The sequence below is a fragment of the Rhincodon typus genome, chromosome 3 (assembly GCF_021869965.1).
Source record: "Rhincodon typus isolate 14 chromosome 3, sRhiTyp1.1, whole genome shotgun sequence".
NCBI lineage: Eukaryota > Metazoa > Chordata > Chondrichthyes > Orectolobiformes > Rhincodontidae > Rhincodon > Rhincodon typus.
The window spans coordinates 25,701,889-25,728,999 of record NC_063334.1 but is presented as its reverse complement, the minus strand read 5'-3'; the positions used below and the strand labels follow the sequence as shown (position 1 = coordinate 25,728,999).

Here is a 27,111-nt window from a genome sequence, read left to right as displayed (position 1 = left end):
CCCAGGACATTAACCTGGAGGCCTAGATTACTAGCCTACCAACAATAACACTACTCCACCACCTCCCTAGAGGCTTAAGACTCCAATTCCCAGTGTGTATGTGAGATAAGTTCCCTGCCAGCTGAATTATCATGATGCACTGAACTCTTTACTGTGACCAGACATTGGTAAATTGACATCAATAAGGTTAGCTTCTTTGATCGAAGTTTACGTTTCTCCTCTTCATGAGGAATTTATATTTTGGATCCTTTTTATAAACTGTGCTAAGCAAAGCAATGATGGGAGAGCAAAATTATACACGCTGAGCAGCAACAGAACTATCTACCCCATTATACTCTGTCGATAAAGAAAATGATTGACATCATTTACAGGAAAGCATGCCACAACCAGTAGGAATAGCATTCATCCACATGCATGGCAAGTGAAAACACCAAACATTGTGATAAAGCACGATGAAAGTTTTTACTAAGCAAGTGAAGCATCAGCCAAGACAGGGAGTTTCCAATTACTGTATTGCCAGGATTTGCCAGTAATATGAATTACCTCATCTTTGCGAAGAATCCACTACTATTACTATGTGTCTCCTGTGAAATTAATAGCAGGTTAAATTTAGTTGTATCCAAAGTGACTTTGCCCAATTTTGGGCCGTAGCATGTTGATATTTAGAGCTAGCTTCTCAAGAACACATGATCTTCAAGAACACAATGATTTCCAGGCATCTACAGATAGATTTACAAACATGATTACTCAATTCTTCTCCTCATTTCCTTGCTGTCCTGAATGCATTTATTTGTTGGTCAGAAGAGTTTTGCAGGAACAGTTAACCCTGAAGGTTTCTCATCTAAGCGTTCATTATTTGTGCACATATCTTGAAAAGGACTATCAGGCAATGTTCAACATCGCTCCTGTACTTAGTTGCACTCTGAGCAAGGATGGTCACTTATTAATCACAAGGAGGGAGCCTTGACCATGAAATGTGCCAAGGCAAGTTGTTCCAATGTTATTTACTAACTGGGCTGAGGTCAGTTAATTCTGCATAGAACAGAGATTGAACCAATTCTCAGTAATCTACAAAACTGTGCTGCTCTATTGTATTAAATTCATCAAGAATGCTACTTGTTGTGCTGCCCAGCGACGGATAGTAAACATGAATACTGTCATTTTAAAAGAAACCATTTATTAACTTTCCAAAAACTGTTAGTTTAGAAACATCTTGCATTTGTAAATAACACCCAAAATGGTATTGCAATATCGAAGAACAAACCAAAAAGTTTAAGATTTTATTTACAAAGCTTTTTGACTTACATAAAGATCGATACTATAACCTCGCTGTAACAGGCAGTCATTTACAAACATGACTATCCAATCACCTCATCTGTTCTTGTTGCTATGGAAATAGTCTTAGCAGGAAACCTAAGAAACCCCAATATCATAAAAGCACTGGACCAAATTCTACCCAGTTTCACTACTCCATATGGGTTTTGGAATATGGATTAACTGCATTTATAAATACAAGGAATGTCAAGACATTGGCAACTGCTGGCTCCGTGATAATTCAGTGCTGTGCAGGTATCCAACAGTCATCAATCTGGGGTAAGGGTCAGGGATCAGGGCAGGGAAGGGAGGCAGTATAGCCCAACCAGTACTAAGTAGTCCTTCAGGCCACTTGGCTTCTTAATCATCATCTTCCTCCCCTTCATCCTCTGTGTCTCTTTTTCTCTTCTGTCCTTTAGTGCTTTCCTCCTCCTCTGTAAGATAACAGCAGATGATTTCAGTGCCAAGATACCAAACACATCATTCAAATGTCATAACAAAACCTACAGAATTCTACTTGGTTGCTCGACTTCTCTGCTCTAACAAGTCAGTGCAACTAATGCCTGAAATTTCACAGGGACAGAGAGTGAGCCTCTAGCTAGCCAAAATGGTGCTGGAATTCACGTCAAAAGTTACACCCACAAAATTCAGCACCCACCATTTTCACAGGGGGATGGAGGAGGAAAACAGGAGTTTACACAATCAGTGGTCCACAAAGAAGAGAGCTGCTGCCTTCAAACAGATGCAATTTTCATGTGTGGGATGTTCAAAATGCTGGGTCTTAGACATTTGAAACGAAGATTAAGGGTTTTCTCTTTTATTTAATCATCAGATGTGTGTGTCATTGGCTAAGGCAACATTTATTGCCCATTGCTAATTCTCCTAGAGAAGGTGGTATTGAGTTGTCATCTTGAACTGCTGCACTCCTTGGGGAATAGGAACACCTACAGTACCACTAGCGAGTTCCAGGATTTTGACCTAGCGACAGTGAAGGAATGGCGATATAATTCCAAGTCATCATGTTGAGTGGCTCAGAGGGGAGTTTGCAGGTGATGGTGTTTCCATGAATCTGTTGTATTTGACTTTCTAGAGAGTAGTTTGGAAGGTGCTGCTGAAAGAGACTTGGCAAATTACTACAATGCATCTTACAGATGGTACACACTACTGCCACTGAGCATCAGTGGTGAAGGGTGTACGTTTTGAAGGTGGTGGATGGGGTGCCAATTAACTGGGCTATTTTGTCCTTCCTGGGTGTTTTACAAATTGAACTCCTGATTTGTGCATTGTAGATGGTGTACAGGCTTTGGGGGTGGTCAGGAGGTGAGCTACTTCCACAGACTTCTCAGCCTTTGATCTGCTCTTGTAGCCACAGTATTTAACGTGGTTGATCCAGTTCAGTTTCTGGTCAATAACAACTCCCAGTGTTGAAAATGGAGAATTCAGTGATGGTAATGCCGTTCCATGTCAAGGACTGATGGTTAGATTCTCTGTTGGAGATAATCATTGTCAGGCACTCATTTAGCATGATATTATTCAGCATTTATCAGCCCAAGCCTGGACATATGCAGCAAGACCTGGACTATGAACACAAGCTGCTTGAGTATCTGAGGAGTTGCAAGTGGTGCTGAACATTGTGCAATTATCAAACAACATCCCCACTTATGACCTTACGATGGACAGAAGATAATTGATGAAGCAGCTGAAGATGGTTGGACCTAGGACACTACCCTGAGGAACTCCAGCAGCTATGTATTGAAGCTGAGATGACTGACCACCAACAACCACGACCATCTTGCTTTGTGACAAGTATAACACCATCGATGGGAATTTTCCCTTTAATTTCTACTAATTCCAATTTTGCCAAGACTCCTTGATGCCAAACCTGGTTGAATGTTGCCTTGAATTTGATGTGGAATTGTGAATATAAATGTTTGTTTTTAAATAAGGGATTAAGCACTTGAATGAAATGTTTACTTTTACAAAGGATTAAGTAAGGAAGGAATTAAGAACCAGTTTAATTCATTTTATGAATTAATGCAGCAAGTTGTCAGGATCTAGCACATGCTACCCGATAACCCAGTGGAAGCACATTCAATAAGAATTTTCAGAAGTTAATCGTATAAGTTGTGTACTGTGGTGTGGTGTGTCAAAGTTCACAGATAGCACTGGGATGAGTGGTAGAGCAAAGTGTACAGAGGTCACAAAGTCTGCAGAGGGATTGGTAAATGAGGTCATCCATTTTAGTAGGATTAAATGGTAAAAAAATTGCAGCATACAAGGGACCTGGGTGTCCTTGTGTATGAATCACAAAAAGTTGGTTTGCAGGTGCTGTAGGTAATTAAGAAGGCAAATGGAATATTGTCCTTTATTGCCAGAGGGATGGAGTTTATGCTGCAGCTGGATAGGATGCTGGGGAGTCCACACCTAGAGTTTTGGTCTCCTTACTTTAGAAAGGAAGTGCTGGGACTGGATGAGGTACAGAGCAGGTTAACTAGATTGATTCCGGAGTTGAGTGTGTTGGCTTTTGAGAAGAGATTGAGTAGACTGGGATAATATTTGTTGGAATTTAGAAGAATGAGGTGGGAGGAATCTTATAGAAACATAGAAAATTATGAAGGGAATTGATAAGAAAGAAGTAGAGAGATTGTTTCCACTGGCAAGTGAAACTAGAACTCGGGGGCATAGTGTCAAAATAAGGGGGAAACAAATTTAGGACTGACCAAAGGGTTGTGAATCTGTGGAATGCCCAGTGAAGCAGATGAGGCTACCTTATTGAATGTTTTTAAGGCAAAGATAGATTTTTGAACAGTAAAGGAATTAAGAGTTATGGTGAGCAGACGGATGCGTAGCTAAGTCCATGAAAAGATCAGCCATGATTGAATGGCAGAGCAGGCTCAAGGGGCCAGATGGCCTACTCCTGCTCCTATTTCTTATGTAAGTTGAAAAGGGAAAATTTGCAGTAATTGCAGAAAGATTAGGTGAATGGGACTAATTGAAGAGAATTTTCAGGGAGCAGGCACTTTGGTGTTCATGGGGCCAACTGGCCTCCTTCTGTGCTCTATTATTCTGAATAGGCAAGAAACAGAAGACAGACCAGTACCTTCATCCTCATCCTCCTCTTCATCATCTTCCTCGTCGTCAAGCTCACCGTCATGTTCATAACCCTCCTGTGAAGGAGAGAACAGTATTTTAGGTACAAATGATTTCAGTTGGTCATATTGAAGAGTGACAAACTCCACAAGGGATCCGCGGAGATCGCGATCTCATCCCCAAGTGATTACCTCCAGCATCTTTGCATAATAGATTTACTATGGCACTATTTTGAAGAAGAGAATGAGAGTTGTCCTGTGTCTCAGCTCAGTTAGCTATCCTTAATGAATATCACTAAAACATCATCATCTGGACATCATCACTGTTGCTTGTGGGAAGTGATTGCTGTGTTTCATACATCACAAAATTGAATACACTTTCAAGTAGTACCACAGTATTCGTAAAGCACCTTGGGATATCCTCAGGATGTGAAAGGTGCAGTGTAAATGCAAGTTTTTTTTTTTAAGGATAGCATCAACTGTTAATATGAAACTGAATGGTGCTGCATTAAGATGGAGGCATGGGAACAGATGTAATACAGTATCTATCAGGCTAAATGAATTCTGCACTGATCAGGTAGCTCATTGATGGATTGAATTTGACCAGGGTGCTCTCAAAATGATCAATCAAGACTGCCAGCAGAAACTATTAAGTCAAGTCTCATGATATTACCCAAGCACTACTTCCAGAAGTACACTTAGTTGGTATAGAACCAGGACATACATATCCAGACTTGTTTAATAGTAAGTAATCCCAACGTTACACCATCCAAGCTGCCAAACCAAATCAACAAATGCTGGTCAATGCACACAAACTGATTCAGATGTATAGGTAGCTTCAGAAACTTATGGTTCATGCAAGGCCTAATGCACAAATAGTGTGTTTCAGCTTCTGTCTCAGTATCTTTCCATTCTAGATAGGAATAGAATCAGACAACACAAGAAAATCATTCTTGTACTTGCAAAGATTCTATCCATTTTTTCTTTATTCATGGGATGCAGGCATTGCTGGCTCAGCCAACATTTATTACCCCTTGAACTGCTCCAGTCCTTGGGATGTAGAAACATCCACAATGTCATTAGGGAGTTCCAGAATTTTGACCCAGTGACAGTGAAGACACTAAGATATTTTGGAGAGAATAATGAGTGGCTTGGAGAGGATCTTACAGCTTGTGCCGTTCCAATGTATCTGATGCCCTTGTCCTTCTCGATGGTGGTAGTAGTCATGGGTTTGGAAAGCGCTGTCTGAAGATCTTTGGTGAATTTCTGTAAATGGTATACACTGTTGCTACTGAGCATCAGTGGTGGAAGTGAATGTTTGTCAAAGTGGTGCCAAATCAAGTGGACTGCTTGTATACAATACAACACAGCACAGGAACATGCCCTTCAGCCCACCAAGCCTGTGCCAATTCTAATCCTTATTTAGACCTGCGACTTACTGCCTTGTGCGGTTTCTATCCCTCTGTTTGCCTCCCGTCTTAATGCCTTAAATGTTGCTAATGTGCCTGCTTCCACCACCTCCACTGGCAGTGGGTTCCAGGCACCCATCACCTTCTGTGCGAAACACATTCCCTCTCTCACTTTGAACCTGTGCCCTCTTATAGTTGACCTTTCCAGCCTGGGAAAAACGCCTGACTATCTACCTTATTTATGCCTCTCATAATTTGTAGACGTCTTTCGGTCACCCCTCAGCTTACGTCTTTCCAGTGAAAATGGAGTTTATCCAACCTCTCCCATAAATAAAACCCTCCAGACCAGACAACATCCTGGTAAACGTTCTCTGCACCCTCTACAAAGCGTCCACGTCCTTCTGGTAATGTGGCGACCAGAACTGCATGCAATATTCCAAATGTGGCGCAACTATATAGTTTTGTACAGCTGTAAAACAACTTGCTAACTTTTATATTTGATGCCCAGGCCGATAAGGCAAGCTTGCTGTATATCTTCTTGACCACCTTATCACGCGTGTTGCCACTTTCAGGGATCTGTGGACCTGTACACTCAGATCCCTCTGTATGTCAATGCTACCAAGGATTCTGTCACTTATTGTATAATTCGCACCAAAATTTAATCTTCCAAAACCCATCACCTCACACTTGTCTGGAAAATCCACATTTGTCATGAAGAGTAACAAGCTTGCATGTTGTTGGAGCAGTACTCATTCAGACAAGTGGGAAGAACTCCATCACACTCCTGATTCATGCCTCGTAGATGAACAGGTTATGTAGAGTTGCTAAGCAAATTTTTCGACCAATCGGTTCTTAATGCAAGGAAAAGGTCAAGAAGGTCACCCATCCTATTACATGGTTTCTTATGGGCAAGTGATTTTTGTTTAGCATGCATTTTTTTTTTAAGGAACACGTTATGAGTGTTAAATGAGCAATGGCTGTACTTCACTGTTTGTAAAACACCTCGGGACATCTTGAGGTGATAAAACACACTACAGAATTATTTAGACTGAGTTCTTGAAGCACTCACATCATCAAAATACTTCAGTAGTTTGCAAAGCTATAGGCTAATTAACAATGAAAATAATAAAGAAGATACACTTGAGATATTCAGCAGGTCAGGCGGCATGTGTGGAGTGAACGACATCATTAATGTTTTAGGTCGAGGTGACTTTTCACCAGAACTGTAAAAGATGGCAATGTTAGAGAGTTTTTTTTTCACGCCAGTATTGGATGTTGGCATAAGTAGCAGAAAGGGAAGGAAACACTAAATGAAAGATTTTATGATGCAACAGCCAAACAGAATGGGAATGGATATAGTAAAGAAACAATTGTTTTCAAATGAGGCCTGAATGGCTACATAGCACCTATGTTAATACAACAGGAAGGGATAAAGAACAAACTCCAGTTTTCACTTATGAGCACGTCACAATAATACTGACGTACAAAGTTTAGGCCCCACATGAATGGAAAAAAATTAAAGAGAACATTGACCTGATCCTCTTTTGATTCAACAGGAATTTTTAAAGGCATTTGTACATGTAGTTGATGAGGACTAATATTCAGTGTTATGGAGAAAAAGCTGGTAGAGGACTAAAATTTATCTTTCAAAGAGCCAGCACAAGCAATACAGGCGAAATGATCTCCCCTTCTGTTGCTCTAAAATTTTCTAATTGAGGTCACTGTTCCTTTCCAATGTGTCCTTTTCATTCGCTCACTTGTAGGCTGCAATGAATCTGAAGAACACTCCTTCAAACAATGTGGTCAAGGAAGTTACAGATTCAGACAACAGATCATTTCTACAATACTGTAGAGTGGATAGATCAACCAGAAGTCAGATCAGGGTATGGCACCCATTAATCAATAAAAATCCTCTTACTGGAAGCAAGTGCTATGGAACAGCTGGCAGCCTTTCAGCCCCTTGTCTGTACCAGCACACAGTTATTTCATTGCTGTTCTCAATCTTTACTGCATTTACCTACCTTAGTTTCTAATGCTGAAGCCTGTATGCCCGCAAAAATCTTTCAAATCAGCTTTAAAAGTTGCAATTAATCCCCACCCTCAACAGCTCTATTTTTTGTGGGAGAAAACGTTCCAGATTTCCACTATGTTTCCTGTGAAGACGTGCTTCCTGACATTACCACTGAATGACTGGGTTCTAAACTCAAGGTTCTGCCCTCCTTCTGGAATTGTCCCCAAAACCTGACAAGAGGAAATAATTTCTCTCTATTTGCCTCGTGAAATTCTTTAAACTTAAGCACCACAACAATTGATAAAGCATCTTTAATGCAATGAAATGTCTTCAGGTCCTTCACAAAAACATTACTGAACAAAATGTGGCATCAAGGCACATAATGAGATAGCAAGACCGGTGACAAAATGTTTGGTCAAAAAAGGTAGGTTTTAATGTGAGGTAAGAGGCAGAGGGGTTTCGGGACGGATTTCCAGATATTTGCAACAGAACCTGAAGGCAACACCACTGATGGAATGATTAGAAAAGGGGTGATGTTCCAGAATCCATCATTTAAAGGAACACAGCCATCTTGGAAGATTGTGAGGCTTGAGGAGATAATAGAGATAGAGAGGGGTGAGCATGGAGAGATCTGAAAACAAGATGAGAATTTTAAAATTGGAGGTGCTGCTTGAGGTCAGCAAGCAGAGGGTTAAAGTGAAATACAACCTGCTGCAAGTTAAGACAGGGACAAGAGAGTTTTGGATGATGTCAAATTCATAGAGAATAGAATGTAGATCAGCAGCCAAGAGTGAATTGGAATAATCACGTCCAGTAGTTTAAAAAAAAAAGCATGAATTAGAGTTATGGCAGCAGCCGAGAAGATTTAGGCAAAATTTTAGCAGATGAGGAATAATGTGGGAAAGTGTAAAGTTGCCACTTTATCAGGAAGAATAAGCAACATTATTTAACTGCCGAGATTTTGCAGGTACGTGAATCACAAGACATTCACATGCAAGTACTGCATGTGACTAGGAAAGCAAATATAATTTTTGTTTATTGCGATGGAAATAGGAAATAAATATTGGGATGTTTTGCTATAGTTATACTTAGAACTGGTAAACCATATCTGGAGTAATATGTATTATTTTGTCTTTTTTTTTAAGGATATAAATGCATCAGAAGCAGTTCAGCAAAAGTTTGTTATCATTCCATTGGCTGGTATTGCTGGACAAGTCAAATCCCAGAGTGAGACCAGGCTTGATAGATCTTAAATTTTATTTTTGTGATTGGGTTACCATGATAGTCAGTCACTGAATATATTCATGAGGCTACCAATATAATAAGTCTGTTACACAAAAGAATAGAAAAAAAACTATACTTCTGTAAAAAAAAAAGTCCAAAAGAAATACTCAATCTCTTGTCCCAGCAATATCCTTTACAGACACTCAATTTGAATGAAGTTTCACTCCTTTTCTTCACTTTAAAATTTCTTACTGAACTGACAAGGTTGCAAGCTTATCCTGTCAGCAAATTTCTTCAAATTTATCAGATGTGAATCTTTTAATTGCTATCTCTTCCCACAGACACAAGCTCACTCTGACTTTTCCTAGCTAGTTTGACTACACTTAGTTTGCTAAACAGTATACCTAGTGGCAAGAATATTTTCTTCTGAACATAACCCACTCCTCGCCTTGCTTTCCCAGAATTGTAAAAGCTCAAGTTGGTACATAATTTAGCAGTTATTTCATCAGGTAATTAGCCTAATTAATTAGCTCAAGTGGCATGATTTCTTGGAAATGTCATTTCGACCCACTGCTAAAAGAGAAAAGGACTTCTGATACTTAAAGGAATAAGTTATCTTCACAGAACTGAAAAACAAATATCTGTTTAGCACGACTTTAGAATTCATCTGCCCAAATACTAACAATATGGTAAACCTTTGTCACAGTTCACTTGACTGATGCCTGGAAGAAGGAGGTTAGACAAGCCAGACTATATTTATTGACATTTAGCAGAATTAGGGGTAAATTTATTTAAACATAAGAACCAGATAAGACTAAGTAGAAATGAGGAGAAAACTTTGACCTGTTAGAACTCTATCAGAAATTAATGGAGTCAAAAAAATTGAATATTTTTAAGGCAAAGTTACTCGATTCTTGACAAACAAAGGAGTCAAAACTTATCACGTGTAGGAAGAAAAGTGGGGTTGAGGCTACAATCAGATCAGCCTTGAGAATGACAGAACAGGTTGGAGGAGCCAGTTGGCTCACCCAGCTTTGAATTCATAGGAGCCAAGACAAAGGCGTAAATAAATGGGCTTACTGTGATGGCATACATGCGGTCAGAAAAGCATCTTGGATTCAAACACGACAAAATGGCAAACAGACTGGCTCTGCCACAGACTGTTGTCAGTGAAAGGGATGGAGTGAATGAAATTCAGAGCAAGGACCAGAAACAATGGTTCAGTCTTTAACTGGAGGAAATGTTTGCTCACCCAATACTGGATAAGTCGTCTGAACATTTAGCAAGAAGTACAGGATTCAAGAGAGATGCTGCTGAGGGAGAAATGGGTGCTAGCAGAGATATTAATTAGATCATCTGTTAATCTTTTATAGTCAAGTGAATGCAGGACTGGCCTGGTCTTTATATTATAATACTTTTAGTTCCATAAATCTTTCTTGAAGATGCATGGAACTTCAAGTAAAGTCTGGCGAGAGCTTCATTAAACCAAAGCAAGAACATGCCCCTTCTCCTTAATTCCATGGGAAAATTAAAATTAACAAGGAGAGGGAAAACAAAAAAGCACTGAACCTTGGAACCAAATTAAACAGGAGTCCTCACACTGGTGTATGGATAGTTCATCAACTTTGAAATGTAAATCTATAGGAAAGGGCAATACAATAGGTTTGACACAAACCTTTCACAGACTAATCATTAGAAAGGTTTCTATTTGGTGCTAATGATGGCTGGATTCATGACCACGCATGCCCAGTGCAGTCTAACCCAAGATCGACACACGTTTACAGTGCACAGCAACTTCTATTTGCAACGTTATTCAAGACAGTCTAATTGCTTGTTACTACACCTCTAGAACCTATAGGGCTAAGGCAGATTGTTGGGGAAAGAATAGCATCTAACCTGGGAGTCCCTAAAATGGAACAAACTGCTGACACACATTTCTCCTTCATCACCTCTCAATTCCTTGACAGTTACTACGCTATCAGACTGCTTATCCAGCTTTGGGCGAGCAAACGTTTTCTTCAATTAGACATTGGAAAGTTTGAAAGCATTGTCTTGCTCCGATCTCCGTTCCTAAATTAATCAATTCCTCAAATATCCTGCTTGCACCTTTCTCATATTTGACTCACAAAAATGTACTTCTGGCCACACATGTGCCATCACTAAGACCATCTATTTCCACCACAGTCTGACTTCACCTCTGTCTTGGCTCATAAGAACATACGAATTAGAAACCAATATTGTCCTTGAATGAATGCACAGCACACATAAAATGGACTCCTTGGAATATCATCCAATCATTTTTACAAGCCAATTAATGTAACAGTAAGACAATCTTTCTTAAACCAAACACGGTGAAGCTGGCTGTCAGACCTGAAACATTAACTGTGTTTCTCTCACCACAGACACTGTTTGATTGGTTGAGTTTTTGCAATATTTTCCGCCGTTATCATTGGAGAAGCTGGAATTATTCTCCTCAGAGCAGAAATTAAGGAGAAACTTCATAGAGGTGTTAAAAAATCTTGTAAGATTTTGATAGAGAAAGTTTCTACTGAGATGAGGATTGGTAATAGAGGGCATAAACTTAAGACAATTGGCAAAAACAGAATAGCGATGGTGAGAATGTATTCATTTATTTTTATACAACAATTATGATCTGTAATGTGCTGTCTGAAAGGCCAGTAGATGCAGATTCAATATTAAAAGGGATTTGGATTTTTCAATACTTGAAAAGGAAAAAATTGCAAGAAAGCAGGGAAGTGGAATGAGTGGGATAGACATGATGGACAAATGATCCACTTCTGTGCTGTATATCTACAATAACCACAAATCTCATCTGTAGAATTATTACCAGCTGGGCTGATTTCAGCACCTAATTACATGCAATGACCATAAACAAAAGAGGAATCAAAAATTCCCATTTCTCATTCCTAGGCTTTCAAATAACTTTAACAGTGCAATTGAGACAAAGGCAATATTTTCAAAATGAATCTTAAAAATTAATTTTAAGAAAAACAGACTCCACAGTTTAATGCTAAAAACAAGAAACAGTTCCAAATAAGTCATACTGGACTTGACACATTAACTCTGGTTCTCTCTCCACAGATGTCTGCCAGACCTGCCAAGTTCCTGCAGTACCTCCCGTGTTTTTATATCAAAAGCATCAGGACAGATTTGAATATTTCCATTGAATTCTTACCTCTTCCTCTGCACTGACTTCATCTTCATCATCTTCCCCTTCTTCATCTTCCTCCTCCTCATCATCTAGTTCTTCTTCTCCATCTTCTTCTTCATCTTCCTCCTCCTCTTCCTCTCCTTCTACATGTAATTAAAAGAAATTCTTTAATTTTATTCCATGGAAATAATTCTATTCACACATAGCACACTTGCAGTTTATAACATGGTCTGGAACTGAGATATTCTCCCCAGAACTGATCTAAAATCTAGGACAGCTGCCTAGGACAAAGAACCCAAACTAACAGCTCAATTACATGAAAGGTCTCACTCAATTTTTAAAAAAAATAATAAATTCATGGGATGTGGGTGTCTATAGCTAGGCAGCACTTATTGCCCATCTCTAATTGAACAGAGGGCAGTTAAGAGTCAACCACATTGCTGTGGGTCTGGAGTTACATGTAGGCCAGACTAGGTAAATATGACAGATTTTGTTCCCTAAAAAGGACATTAGTGAACCAGATTGTTTTTTTCGACAATGCCTTCATGGCCATCTTTAGACCCTTATCTCCAAATTCTTTACTGAATTCAAATTCCACCACCTTCCACACCAGATTTGAACCTGGGTCCCAAGGACATTAACTGAGTTTCTGGATTAATAGTCTGGCGATAATACCACTAGGCCATTGCCTCCCATATCTTAACACCCTTTAATGACACACTTTCACCTTGTTCATTCAGACTAGGAGAATACAAATGGAATAAAAGTTGAAAGCAGACGTTGAAAACCTGACATATTACTTATTGTATTTAAGTCATAATATACTTTCAACATAGCCACTTAACTAAACCACCAGACTCAATTCTAGCACAGCACAATATATCTGCTACTAATACAACTGTGTTTCTTTTTTAAATGTAACTGCCTGAAGTTCCAGTTACCTGCTGCAAAACATAATTTAATTAGAAGGTAGTTGTGCTAACCCTTCATAAAACACTGATTTTAGCTACTTTTGGAGTATTGTGTACAATTCTGGTCTCCACACCACATGTGGAGGTGGTACCAGAGATAGCATAACTGGAACAGGGGTGTTATTTATTCGCAGGCACTCATTGATCTCATCAGTTCTATGGAACCTGAACACGTCTAACATTAATATCCTTCATTCTACATATGGGCCAATGGATACCCAAGTATCCTCATCCAGGCAAACAGAGTTATGGACATGCACAAGTGTTTGCAGGGAACTTTATATTTGGCATGGTTTTAGGTCTGAAAATTACCATAGGCTTTAACTTCATTCTGTAAGTCATGCGGGCTACAGCCACCATTACTTGATTTCTCACGTCTTGCGATTTTCACTAAACAGTTTGTGAACCATTCCATTCCACTGTTTAGCCACTAGGCATATTGAAATTCATGGGATTTTTTCCATCCCTGTTGCTGATATGATGTAATTTGTTCTTGTTTGAAGATGAATTGCTGGATGCTGGTAACTTTGGTATTGAAATCTTCTAGTGTCTCTATTTAATCTTGCTATTCTATCACAAAATTAGACACTTCTGCTCAATGAAGTGGCTATACTATCTGTTTCACTGAAAGCTTTGGACTTGGGGATTTGGTGTTACTCACCTTAACTGCATTTCTGACGATGACAAAACAATTCATCCATGGTCTCCTGCAGAGGCTTGTAGCATCACAGCTGCCAGTCTTCAGTCAATTCAATTCACTCCATGTGATATCAATAATGGATACTGCAAAGGCTATGGGCCCTGGAACATCCCAGCAATAGTATTGAAGACTTTTGCTCTAGAGCTTGCTGAATCTCCTAGTCAAACTGTACCAATACAACTACAATACTGACATCTACCCAACCGTATGGATAATTTCCCAGGTATGTTGCATACACAAAAAGCAGGTCAAATTCAACTCAGCCAATTATCACTCCTTCAGTCTACTCTAGATCACTATAAATTGATGGAAGGAGTCATCACTGCTACGAAGCAGTAGCTGCTCAGCAATAACCTGCTCAGTGATGCCCAGTTTGGGTTCCACCAGGGCCACTCAGCTCCTGACCTCATTACAGACTTGGTTCAAAAATGGAGATGAGTTGAATCCCAGAGGCGACAGTGACTGCCCTTGACATTAAGGCTGCATTCGACCGAGTGTGGCATCAAGGAACCCTGGCAAAACTGGAGTCAATTAGAATCACAGGGAAAGCTCTCCACTGTTTAGTGTTAAACCTGGCATATAGGAAGATGGTTGTGATTGTTGAAGATAAGTCATCTCAGCTCCAGGACATCTCTGCAGGAGTTTCTCAGGGTAGTGTCCTAGGCCCAACCATCTTTATCTGCTATCAATTACCTTCCCTCCATCATAAGGTCAGAAGTGAGCATATTCACCGATGGTTGCACAATGTTCAGCTGCATTTGTGACTCCTCAGATACTGAAGCAGTCCATGTTCAAATGCAACAAGACCTGGATAGTATCCAGGCTTGGCCTGACAAGTGGCAAATAACATCGTTGCCTAGCATTTGTGTGGCAATGACCATGTGACCACCATCCCTTAACATTCAATGATGTTAGCATCACTGAATCCTTCACTATCAACATCCTGGGAGCTTGCCATCGATTAGAAACTCAACTGGATGAGTTAGAAAATGCAGTGGCTAGAATGGCAGGTCAGAGGCTCAGAATACTGCAGCGAGTAACTCACCTCCTGACTCCCCAAAGCTTGTCCATCATCTACAAAGGCACAAGTCAGGAGTGTGGTGGACCACTACTCACTTGCCTGGATAGGTGCAGCTCCAATAGCACCAGAAAAGCTTGACACCATTCAGGACAAAGCAGCCTGCTTGTTTGACATAACATCCACCCCCTCCACCAATGCTCAGTAGCAGCAGTGTGAACTATCTACAAGATGCACTGCAGAAATTCACCAAAGATATTCAGACAGCATTTTCCAAGCTAATGACCACTACTATCTAGTTGGACAAGGGCAGCAGGTATATGTGAACAACACTAACTGCAAGTCCCCCTTCAAGTCACTCTCCATCCTGACTTGGAAATATCCTCACTTCAGTGTTGTCAGATAAAAATCCTGGAACTCCCTCGCTAACAGCATTGTCGGTCCGCCTACAGCATATGGACTGCAGTATTTCAAAAAGGCAGTTCACCACCACCTTCTCAAGGACAACTAGGGAATGGGCAATAAACACTGGCTCCGTTAGCGACTCTCATGTCCCACCGGTGAATAAAAATATAGAAAAAGGAGCCAGTGCCTGCTGACCCCTGGTGAGCTAATCGCTTGTGTGTGCACAGATATTCAGCACAGTTCATTGTTAAATTTAGAGGACACATTCTGGTACATCAGTCACAAGATCAGGTCAGTGATTGGCTCATGTTGTCATACTGCATTTGGTCGTCTTCAGGAAGGATTCCCTCCTCTTCCATGTTCAAACCACCAAATTTAGCATAATTATTTGATGAGTCAGTAAATCATGACTTTTAAACTTGAAATCAATTCAAACTTTCTGCTAGCAGACTCACTTTCCTTCATTGATGCCATGCATGCTGTGCTGTGTGTGGTTCTTACACTGTTGTATGTCTTTACAACACAGTGCATAATGCCTATTCAGTCCCTTGCACCAATTTATAAGCCATGTCAAATATGCATTCATGAAATGAAAAATTGAGACTGAATACTAATGTAATTGTAATATTTTGTGGTTATAAAGAAGGATCAGCTGGAAAAATGGGTGTTCTTTATAGTGTATAAATCAACCCAGCATTAACCTATGGTGATCGAGAGAGCTCTCTAAAGAACTAGTAAACGTACAGTGGGCTGAATGACCTCCTTCTGCACTACATCATTCAGATAAGAAAGACACTGTCAGAAGTATGACTGAAAATCTGTTCATTGCATCTAGTAGCAGCAGCGTGAACTATCTACAAGATGCACTGCAGAAATTCACCAAAGATCCTCAGACAGCATCTTCCAAGCTGATGACCACTACTATCTAGATGGACAAGGGCAGCAGGTATATGTGAACAACACTAACTACAAGCCCCCCCCCTTCAAACCACTCTTCACCTTGACTTGGAAATATCCTCACCTTCAGTGTCATCAGATCAAAATCCTGGAATTCTCTCCCTAACAGCATTGTGGGTCTACCTACAGCAATGTAGACTGCAGTATTTCAAGAAAGCAACTCACTGCCACTTTCTCAAGAACAACTCAGCAATGGGTTAGATCTACAGGTCATTGTGAGGTGTACCAATTTAGTGCCTCTCGTGGTTAGCCTTTCAAAGGCTGCAGGAACTACAGAGGTTACCTTCATCATCCTCGTCATCATCAACACCATCAGCTTCTGCATCCGAGTCCGGAGCCTCCCGGTCTTCTTGATCGTACCCATCGAGATACATGAGCTGGGGGAGGAGCTTGAACACACTTTCTCTGTAGTCGTTCAAGTTCGTCACTTCACAATTGAAAAGATCCAGACTCTTCAAGTTCTCTAACTTTTTCTGCAGAAGAAACAGGAGTTACAACACAGCAACAGGCCATTTGGCCCCACTGATCCATTTCAGCACTGAAACTCCACCCAAGCTTCCTCTCCCCACTGCACCAGTCTAACCTGCTAGTGTAAACATCTTCTCTATGTGTATCCTAATGAATATTTCCATAACCCTAAAACACCTCCATCAGGTTACCTCTCAGTCTACTCTTTGCTTAAAAGAAACTTAAGAACAGAGCTTCTGCTCTGTGCACAATGATTGCATGCAAAATGAAGCCTTTTTTGAGAAGCATCCCTGAGTTACTGCATGAAGTGATTCACATAACAGCAAATGAAAAATTTGCCATGAACACATGCAACCAGAATGCAATTTAGAATGTATTTTGAAGAAAAATTGCTTTACAAAAGATTCTCCTTTGATATATTTCGGAGCGGTAACTTGATAAAGTTTGATTAATTCAGCTCTAAACGGGCTTGTCACAAATAAAGCATTTTTAAACAAAAGTTCAATTCATCACAGTGAGTAACCCAAAAAATAATTTAAAACACCAGACGACTGGCTCAACAACTGGCAACTTATTTCCTGCTCAGATTGGGTCATCAATTCCAAAAATTGTTTCATAGTATAGGTAATAGTGCATCCAAAAAAAAAAAGTTTCACTTTTGAAGCCTCCTCAGAGAGCCACAAACTTGCAATTAACAGAAAGTCCCAATGGTGTTTAATGTGCTGTCAATGAATGGCTTGTCTCGTGGACAAGTTCTTTCAGAACTTGATCAAAATGTTGGGGAAATTTTAGGGGCCCTGAATTTTGAGCAAATTCACGCAATCTTTTTCATTGGTTACAGTGAGACAAACCGATGCAACAACTGGGAACTGTAGTCCCACGGTACTTGATTGCCCATCTTGGCAAAATGAAAAAGGGATCAGGACTTGTCACTGGAATGGTCTCTTTCAGTTGCATATCGAGACAGACCAGCAAAGGGCTATCACTGTCCAAAATCTGAACAATTAAAACAAATCCCTAGGGGTGTAGAAATAAATTTGCAGGCTATGGGGCTTGAGCCTGGGAGAGCGATTGACCGGATTGCTCTGCAGGGAGTCAGCATGGATTTTCTAGATTAATGGCTTCCTCCCGAAAGTAAACAACTCAATAAATAAATATTGCCGTGGAAGAGAAAGGCAGAGAAACTGAGAAAGACAATCTCAATATTTCCATCATGACTCACCACTTTAGGGTGTTTTTAAGTGCTTTACAGCCAATCGCGTACTTTTTGAAGTGAGGTCATTTATTATTTAGGAAACATGACAACCAATTTTCACATAACAAGCTCCTAAAAACGACAATCTGATAATGACCAGATAATATGTTCTTTTGTGCAATGCTGATTGATGATAAATATTGGCTGAGGTGTGGGACAGCTCACCTGCTCTCTTCAACATTACACCTGGGAATTTTTTGCATCCACCTGAGGGGGAAAAGAGGGGCCTCAACTTTACACCTGATCCGAAAGATTATACCTCTGACAATGCAGCACTCTCACAGAATTGCATCAAAATGACATCCGAGATTACACATAAGACCTATGAACCCACAATCTTCTGAGTAGGGGCAAGCTACTGGACCATGACTGACACATTGAAACAATAAGGGTCATTTTTCACAGAAGGGTAGTGATACCAGAATGAAAATCACACTGGAACTGAACAAAAATGAATTACTAAACGTTTAATTTCATGGAAGTAATCAATAGTAGCATATCATTTATTACAGCAAAATATATGAAACTCTTCGGTATCATTCAGGTGTCAGGTTTGGCTCAGTGGATATCACTCTCGCATCCTGTAAATGATGTGTACTTGTAGCTACTGGGGACAAAGGGAGTGGATGTTTGAAGAGGTAAACAGGGTGCTGATTAAGCAGGCTGCTGTGTCCTGGATGACGTGCTTCTCGGGTGTTCTTGGAACTACACTCATCCAGGAAAAAGGGGAGTACTCCATCACACGCCTGACTGGTACCTAGTAGTGGAGAATATTCACCACTGTGAATAACATCAAAGTTGAAACAAAATATGAGAAAAGGGCATGTAAATTGTTAGCAGCGATGCAATGATGCTAAAATTAGCTTTTAATATGTAAACCAGGTCTATTTTTAAATTCACGCAGATGATAAGTTTTAGGTGAATACAAGAGCATGCATCATAGATATCATATTCTTGTAAAAATCTGCTGACGTTCTTAAAAAGAAAAACGGCAGATTGTAACATCCTGACAGCCAGCCAGTGCAGGGAAAATGCATGACAGACATGTTAAGACATAACAAGAGAAACAGCAAATATAAAAGTAACGTACCAGAGGTTCCAATGTACTGATGTCTTTGAGTTTGTTTCCACTAAGATTTAGATGTGTGAGATTTGGAAGTTTCTCTGCCAGGATGTCTAACCCTCCAGAAATCCTGTTGTCGCTTAGTTCGAGCTAGAAATTTTAAAAAATCGTGACCATAAATTAAGTTAACTTGCATTCATAAACCTCCAGTTTAATTTAAAACACTCCCAAGGCTATATGCACAAAACATTAAACAAAATTTAGCATTGAGCCTAGGACAGCTGACCAATGCTTTGTCAAAGTTGCAGGTTTTAAGAAGCTTCTGAAAAAAGGAGGAAGAAGAAGTGAAGAAATTTAAAGGCGGAATTTCAGAGCTTAAGGCCCAAGCTGCTGAGGCATTGCTACTAATCGTGGAGCGATTAAAATGGGTACGTTTAAGAGACCAGAGATGGAGCAATGCAGCGACATCATATGGTAACAGGGATGGAGGGTGTTACAGAGAAGGGGGCGGCAGGTAAAGGTTTGGCCAGGAAGGAATTGAATACAATTATGAAAAAACTTTAAATTAGCATATTGCTGGACCAGGAGCCATAAGCACAGGGGTGAAAAGGACTTGGACAATTAGGACTTGGACAGCAAGAGTTTTGGATGAATTGAAGTGGAAGGTGGGGAGCCAGTTAGGACATCATTAGAACAGTCAAACCCTCTGGTTAATAAAAGGTGTGAATGGGAGTTTCAGCAGCAGATGAATGGAAGCAAGTTCCAAGATGGGCAATCTTACACGTGTGGAATTAGTATCCTCTCTGTCACCAAGGCAGCCTAACTTTACAGCTTTTCATAGGGTCAAATACGACCTCAAAGTCTGATTCGCTGTACACAGTAATGAAGGATCAGGACACATTGCTGCGAAACACAGCACACAAGATTGACGTGTGTCTCGGAGAATTACTTGCAAACTAAGTAACGTGTCTGCAGGAAGAATGAACAGGACAATTATTGGAAGACAGAACTGTTCAAAATGAAAAAGGAGAAAATGAGCAGGAATCATGAAAAAGCAGCTTACATTTTGATAGCACCTTTCTCAACCTCAAATGTTCCAAAATGTTTTTAAACCCATTGAAACACTTTGTAGTGTAGTCACTGGTCTAATATAGGAAACGTGCCAGCAAGCTTCTACAAACAACAAATGAGATAAAGATCAAATCATCTGTTCTCTCTTAGAAGGCATTAGCTAGGGATGAGCATTGGTTAGGACACCAGTGAGAACTCTCCTGCTTTTCAAAACAATGCTGTAGCATCTTCTGTGCCTGAGGCCAGACAGGGCCCTGGTTGAATGTCTCATCCAAAGGATGACACTTTGGACAATGAAGGGGACAGATATGGAGGAGACTTAGAGTGGTCTTAGATCTTTCTATTGTTAAATGGTACAAACTGCAAACAGAACAATATAATTAAATGTTAGAATTTATTATATCAACACTAGCAGTGCTGTGTAGACAGGGAGGGTGTAGCTGAGGCAGTATTGATTGTAAAGCACTTAAGGCAACTAAATATTTGGAACCAAATGTAAAATTCCAACGCAAGTTGTGTACAGTAGTCAAAATGTGCCTCTTAAGTTAACCAAGAAGGGAACTAAATTGCTGGATGAGAAAACTTGGAGTAAAAATATTTAAAGCAAGACATAGCACATACTATTGAACAGATCAGCAGGTGATTTCTCCCTGGCAGCCTGGCCAATAGTTATTCATCAAATCAAAACTACTCAAACTGCAGATAGTATGGTCATTATAGAATTGTAGTTTGCAGGACCTTGCTGTGCACACATTGGCTGCCATATTTCCACATGCCAACAATGCTTACACTGGAGTAAAAAAATGCTTCATTTGTCATGAAGTACTTCGGAACAGCAGGAGGTTATGAGCAGCTTACAGAAATGCAAGTTTTTATTTCATCCTCTTCAAACTGCACCATCTACTGCACAGAAGAAGAAAGGGTGGCAGACACATGGGAACCTCACCGCCACCTTCAAGGTGAACCTCTTAAACCCAAAACTATACCCCAGCTCACAGACCATTCTTACTTAAAATACATATTGCCGTTGTTTCACGGTTGCTGGGTTTTGCAATCCAGGAATGTCTTTCCTAACAGCCCTTGGGAGCAAGTTCATTATGCTGCTTGCACTGCTCAAGTAGTTGGTAACTCACCAGCTTTTCAAGCCATTAGGGATGGGAAATTAATGCTGGTTTTACTATTGTGATCCAAAACCATAGCATTCATTGGAAAAGGATGTCCATTCACCTCAAGCTATAAATCAATTAAGTGAGAATTATTGAAGTCTCACTGTTCTCTGGTCATATCTGACCAGTTTCCCACAATACTATTCTGTAAATGATTAGAAAAAAGCAAATCTTGAGAACGGGGCCTGAAGGTGAAGACTCTGTTGGTGCTACCCTGCTCCAGAACGATGTCCCACACCCATCCCCATCCCATTTCCCAGAGCACTGAGTTCCCAAATACAGAGTTCCGCAACTGCAACACCAGCTAGTCTGTAAATACTAGAATACTGGACTAAATTAAACACACAGCAGATCAAAGACACTACAATACAGCACCTAAACTCACCATTGCATTGGCTTACCATCATAGCCAATGCTCATTGCATTTGAACTTGGTTCATTTTATGCAATTTTTTATTACAGGACAGGAAGACCATTTTGCCCAATCCATCAATACCGATTGATATGCTCCACACAAGCCTCCCCCATCCCTCATCTCATACAATCAGCACATGCAATTAAGCCAAACAGCCTGTTCAAATGCTGTAAAATCTAAGTAATACTATTCCATGTAACATGTCATTTTGTGACTTGATAATGCTCCTTTTAACCACTTTGGTTGTTAAAAACACAATATAAACTGTTGTTGAGGCAATTTTTTTAATTGCCAAATATTTCACAATTGGTCTGCCTGATGTTCTGACAGACTTTAATCGTATCATCTGATGCTCTTTTGAAGTTATATTCGAAGTGTTAATTTGAAATGCACATCCCTAATTCCAATGGCTGCTGTGTTTTCAAATGCTTAGATTCCACATTTCTGAACTCCCTTCCTAAACCTCTCTACAAATGTGGCTTTTGTGTCAAAGATTTAGCACATAACTTCAGTCTCAGATATTTAAGCGTGATTTGAGGGGTAAAAAGTCATAAATACAATAGAATGATCCAGTAACTTTACACTGGTAATTATCAGAACATTATCTTGGTGCTATAATTAAGACATGTCAGGTTTTGGAAATTATCCAAAATAGGGCATTTGCTTTTGCTACCATAGAAAGTCTTCAGTGTCAAATAAAAGCAACACCACAATGCTGATTAATTCTTCCCAATTGTCTCAAGATCTTTAACATTGGTTGCCCACAGATGTACGAAGGAGGGATGAATATCTTGATTAATTAGAAAAATGATGACTAATGAAGCAATTTTGTTCAAACCTCAACTTGAGTCAAATTCTAACATATGCCGCAGTAAAATAATGCTGACACCCCCTGCCATTAAACCTGGCAAGTTCCAACAAAGAATTACATGGGAGGTAGCACAGAAACGCCATTCAGCCCATGTGGTCTGTGCTGATGTTTAAGAACATAAGAACTAAGTGGAGGCAATTCAGCCTCTCAAGCCTGCTCCATGGTTGATCTCATCTTAGCCTCAACTCCACTTCATAACTCAAACCATCATTATTTCAAAATCTATCTCCTCCTTAAATTAACTCAACACTCCAGCATCCACCGTACTCAGAGTTGTGAATTCCACAGATCCGTAACCCATTAAGAGCGAGGTAATTTCTCCTCATCTGTTTTACAACTGCTATCCTTTATCCTAAAACTATGACGTCTTGTTCCAAATTGCCCTGCATGAGAAAACATCCTTTGTACATCTACTTTGTCAATCCCCTTTGTTGTAAACCTCAATTAGATATCTTCTCATTCTTCTAAACTTCAGAGATATAGGCGTAAACTGCTCAATCTCTCTTCATAAGATGAGCCACTCATCTCTGGAATCAACCTAGTGAACTTCCTCTGAACTGCCTCCAATACAACTACATCTCTCCTCAGTAAGGGGACCAAAATTATACACAATAATCGTGATTCAGTCTCACTAACGCCTTGTACAGTTGCAGCAACACTTCCTTACTTTTACACTCTATTCCTTGAGTAATACATATCAAAATTCCATTCGCCTTCCTAATTACCTGCTGTTTTTGCATACTAGTTTTCTGCAATTTATGATTCATGCACGAGGACACCTGGATCCCTCTACACCAAAGCAGTCTGAAGTTTCTCTCCCTTTAGATAATAAGTTGTCTTTTTATTTCTCTGACCAAAATGGATGACCTCACACATCTATATAAAACATCATCTTCCAAATTTTGCCCCACTTACCTAACCTATCCATATGTAAATTTTTCATTTTTTTTCTTTGCAACTTTCTAAAATAAATGGGAAAGTGTCATCTGCAAATTTGGCTATAGTACTTTCTATCCCCACATTCAAGTAATTAATATAACTTGTAATTAGTTGGGGCCTGATAACAGAACCATGTTGCACCCCACTAGTTACATCCTGACTCTCCGCTTTCTGTTGGTTAACCAATCCTCTATCCAAGCCAATAAATTACCCCAACCCCATGTGATCTTACCTTGTGCATTAACCTTCTGTTTGGCACCTTATCAAATTCCTTCTGGAAGTACAGATATACTACACCTACAGGATCTCCATTATCCTCATTGCTTGTCACGTCTTCAAAGAACTTTCACAAATTAGTGAAACATGATTTACCCTTCATAAAACCATGCCGACTCTGATGAGATTGTATTTTGACTTTCAAAATGTCCTGTTATTATCTGCCTAATAATGGATTCTAATAATTTCCCAATGATACATGTCAAACTAACTGCTGTGTAGTTTCCTATTTTCTGCCTCCCACTCTTTTTAAACGTGTGTTATATTAGCATTTTTCTAATCCTGTGGAACCTTTCCTACAATCCAGGGAATGTTGGAATACTATAACTCATGGGTCCACAATCTCTGCTGCCACTTCCTCCAAGACCCTAGGACATAGGCCATCAGGCCTTGCAGACTTGTCTGCCTTCAATCTCAGTACTTTTTAAAACTAGTGAGGAGGATTGTTCTAGGTTCTTCCCTTTATTTAAGCTCTGCATTACTTGTTACTATTGGGATTGTACTAGTGTCTTGCAACATGAAAACTGAAGCAAAGTATTGATTCAGTGAATCTGTCGTTTGTTCCCCATTATTAACTCCCAGTCTCATCCTCCAAGGTGCCAACATTCACTTTAGCTACGATTTTCACTTTTACTTACAGTTTTTGCTGTCCATTCTTATGTTTTGCACTGGTTTTCTTTCATAATATACCTGACAGACTTTAATCATATCATTTGAACTCTTTTGTAACCTTTTGACGATCTTCAAACCCATTTCCCAATATTCCAGTTTGCCACTTACCTTTGTAATATGGTATGCCTTAGTTTTTGTCTTTAACTTCCTTGCTTAGCCACGGACATTTCCCTCCTCTTACAACCTTTTTTCTTTTCTGGAATACGTTTTAGCTGGGAGCAATTGAGTATATCCTTAAACATCTGCCACTGCTCATCAACTGTCCTACCTTTTAGCCTTCCACTCAGTCCACTAGGGCCATGTCTAGGTCCTCATGACTACTTGGTTATCTTTGTTTAACTCCAGAAAGAGCGTGGGGATCCTGTTTCTTGTCCTCCAACTGAATTTGAAATTCTAATAAGCTAAGAATCCTCTAGGGAAGAGTGATCATAACTAGGAGATCTTCAAGTAATCCCATCAAGTCCAGAATAGCCTGCTCCCTGGTTGGTTCTCCAACATATTGTTTCTTTGAACAATCTCTAATACATTCAACGAACGCTCCCATGAGGCTACCCTTGCTGATTTTATTTTATTAGTCCAGTCTATGTGCGTATTAAAATCATCCATGATTATTGCTCTTCTTTTCTTAGAAGCCCCCCAGTATTTCCTGGTTTGTACTGTTTGGGGATCTATAGATTACTCTTAGCTATTTCCCTTGCTATTTCTTATTTCTACCCAGCCTATTTCCATGTTTGAAAATGAAACAAAAAAGAAGAACTGCGGATGCAGGACACCTAAAACAAAAAACAGAAATTGCTGGAGAAACTCAGCAGACCTAGCAGCATCTGTGGAGAGAAAGCAAAGTTAACATTTCAAAACGTTAACTCTGCTTTCTCTCCACTGATGCTGTCAGACTTGCCGAGTTTCTCCAGCGATTTGTTTTTGATTCTGTGCCTTGGTCTGCAGTGCTGATACCATTTCTCACTACAGCGCTGATCTTCTCCTTTACTAACTGCCTCCTTTTCCTTCCTGCCTACCTATCCAAATCACTAAGTACCCTTTAGATATTCAGTTCCCAAACCTGGTCACCCTGCAACCAAATCGTAGTAATTACCACCAAATCCTACCCAAATATCAGGCTCTCTTTTTTTGCTGTATCCCAATTGATAGTCTTACAGGATAAGGGGAGACTGAGATGTTTTCCACCAGGAGATTTTGGGTGAACTGCGTAATAAGCACCTGCAGCATTGCAATATCATGACATAACAAAAGCACTTTTCTTCCCCACAATTCAACTCAAAGATCGCCATGCCTAAGACTCACCTTTTTCAGTTTGGGAAGACGGAGAAGGTTTGTGACAGACATCAACCCAACGTTTATCAAGCTGAGGAACTCCAGGTTCTCAAATTCGGCCGTCAGACCTTCAATTTTACCTTCATTCGATCTGCAGTTGTCGAGAACAAGCTCCCGCACCTAGAACGAACAAATGAGTTGCCAATTGAGGCCCTTACTGTAAAAACAAAACCCGAAGAAAGAAGGTTCAATACCACCAAGTGAAGAAACTCTTCCTCATCTCAGTCTTAAATGGCTTGCTCCTTATTTTAAGACCACATCCCTATGTTTTCTAGATCTGCAGCCAGGAGAACGTTCTTTCTGCATTTACCCTTTAAGAATTTTATATGTTTTAATTAAGTCACTGCTAATTCTTGTAAACTCTGGGGAATACAAGCCCATTTTCTTCAATTTCTCCACACAAGGCAATCTCGCTGTCCCAGGTATAGTTTTAGCAAATTGCTGCTGCACAGACTTTCCAAATTTTTCCTTATTTAGGAAGACCAAAACTGCATACAATTCTTCAGGTACGGTCTCACCAAGGCTCTATACAATTGAATCAAGATTTAAATGCAGTTCAATCCATTTTCCAGTATTGATGTTGTAATAAAGTCAATCCTATAGTATGGAAATTACACCGTCATTTCAGACAATGCATCTGTTTACAAGGCAGGCAGAAAAGCCAACGTGAAATTAAATCAGGAGAAGACCATTCACCCCACTGTGCCTGTCACTGTATTTTGAAAAGACATCCAGTTAGTCTCCTTTTCCCTGCTCTTTTTTGATAGCCCTAGAGTTTTTATCTTTTTTTAACCAATTCCTTTCAAAGTGATTGAATTGAATAGATCACCAGCATTCAGGAAGCGTATTCCAAAATCACAAAACACACTGCAGAAAAAGTAAAAATTCACTTCCCCTCTGGCCCTTTTGTCAATTACCTTAAAATTTATGTCCTGTGGTTACCCCTCTTGTCACTGGAAGGAGTTACTCTTTATTGACTTTGTCAAAGCTCTTCACAATTAAAATACAAGGAGGCCCTGCACTACAATAGGGCATTTTGCTTAGAAAACTGCACAGTGATTGAATTGTAGGTCTTCAATGCTACAGAATATCAACACAGACAGGAGAGTCAGAATGAAGGTCGAAAAGAAACCTTCCCAATTTGCATCCGCTGCAATATGGATCCATTGAAAACTCTACCACCTATAGCCCAAACCCACTCACTCCCCACTCCTGTGTTCACTCACCTTCATTGGCTCCCTAATAAAGCAGCACCTGGGGGAGGGTGGAGAGGGTGGGGGGGGGGGGGGGGGGGGGGGGGGGGGGGGGGGGGG

General features: G+C 40.0%; 1 protein-coding gene across 3 annotated transcripts in view; it reads right to left on the bottom strand.

The window, feature by feature from the left end:
* Window positions 1-1,155: 1,155 nt before the first annotated feature.
* Window positions 1,156-27,111, bottom strand: part of LOC109926664 (acidic leucine-rich nuclear phosphoprotein 32 family member B) — a 46,991-nt gene continuing 21,035 nt past the window's right edge. For all 3 annotated transcript variants that reach the window (XM_020526500.2, XM_048620767.1, XM_048620772.1), the window contains exons 2-7: window positions 25,769-25,918; window positions 19,084-19,206; window positions 16,554-16,743; window positions 12,244-12,362; window positions 4,415-4,481; window positions 1,156-1,748 (exon numbers count right to left, since the gene is read on the bottom strand). In XM_020526500.2, coding sequence (XP_020382089.1) covers window positions 1,675-1,748; window positions 4,415-4,481; window positions 12,244-12,362; window positions 16,554-16,743; window positions 19,084-19,206; window positions 25,769-25,918 — 723 coding nt within the window. In that variant the 3' untranslated portion in view covers window positions 1,156-1,674. The remainder of the gene's footprint in view (window positions 1,749-4,414; window positions 4,482-12,243; window positions 12,363-16,553; window positions 16,744-19,083; window positions 19,207-25,768; window positions 25,919-27,111) is intronic.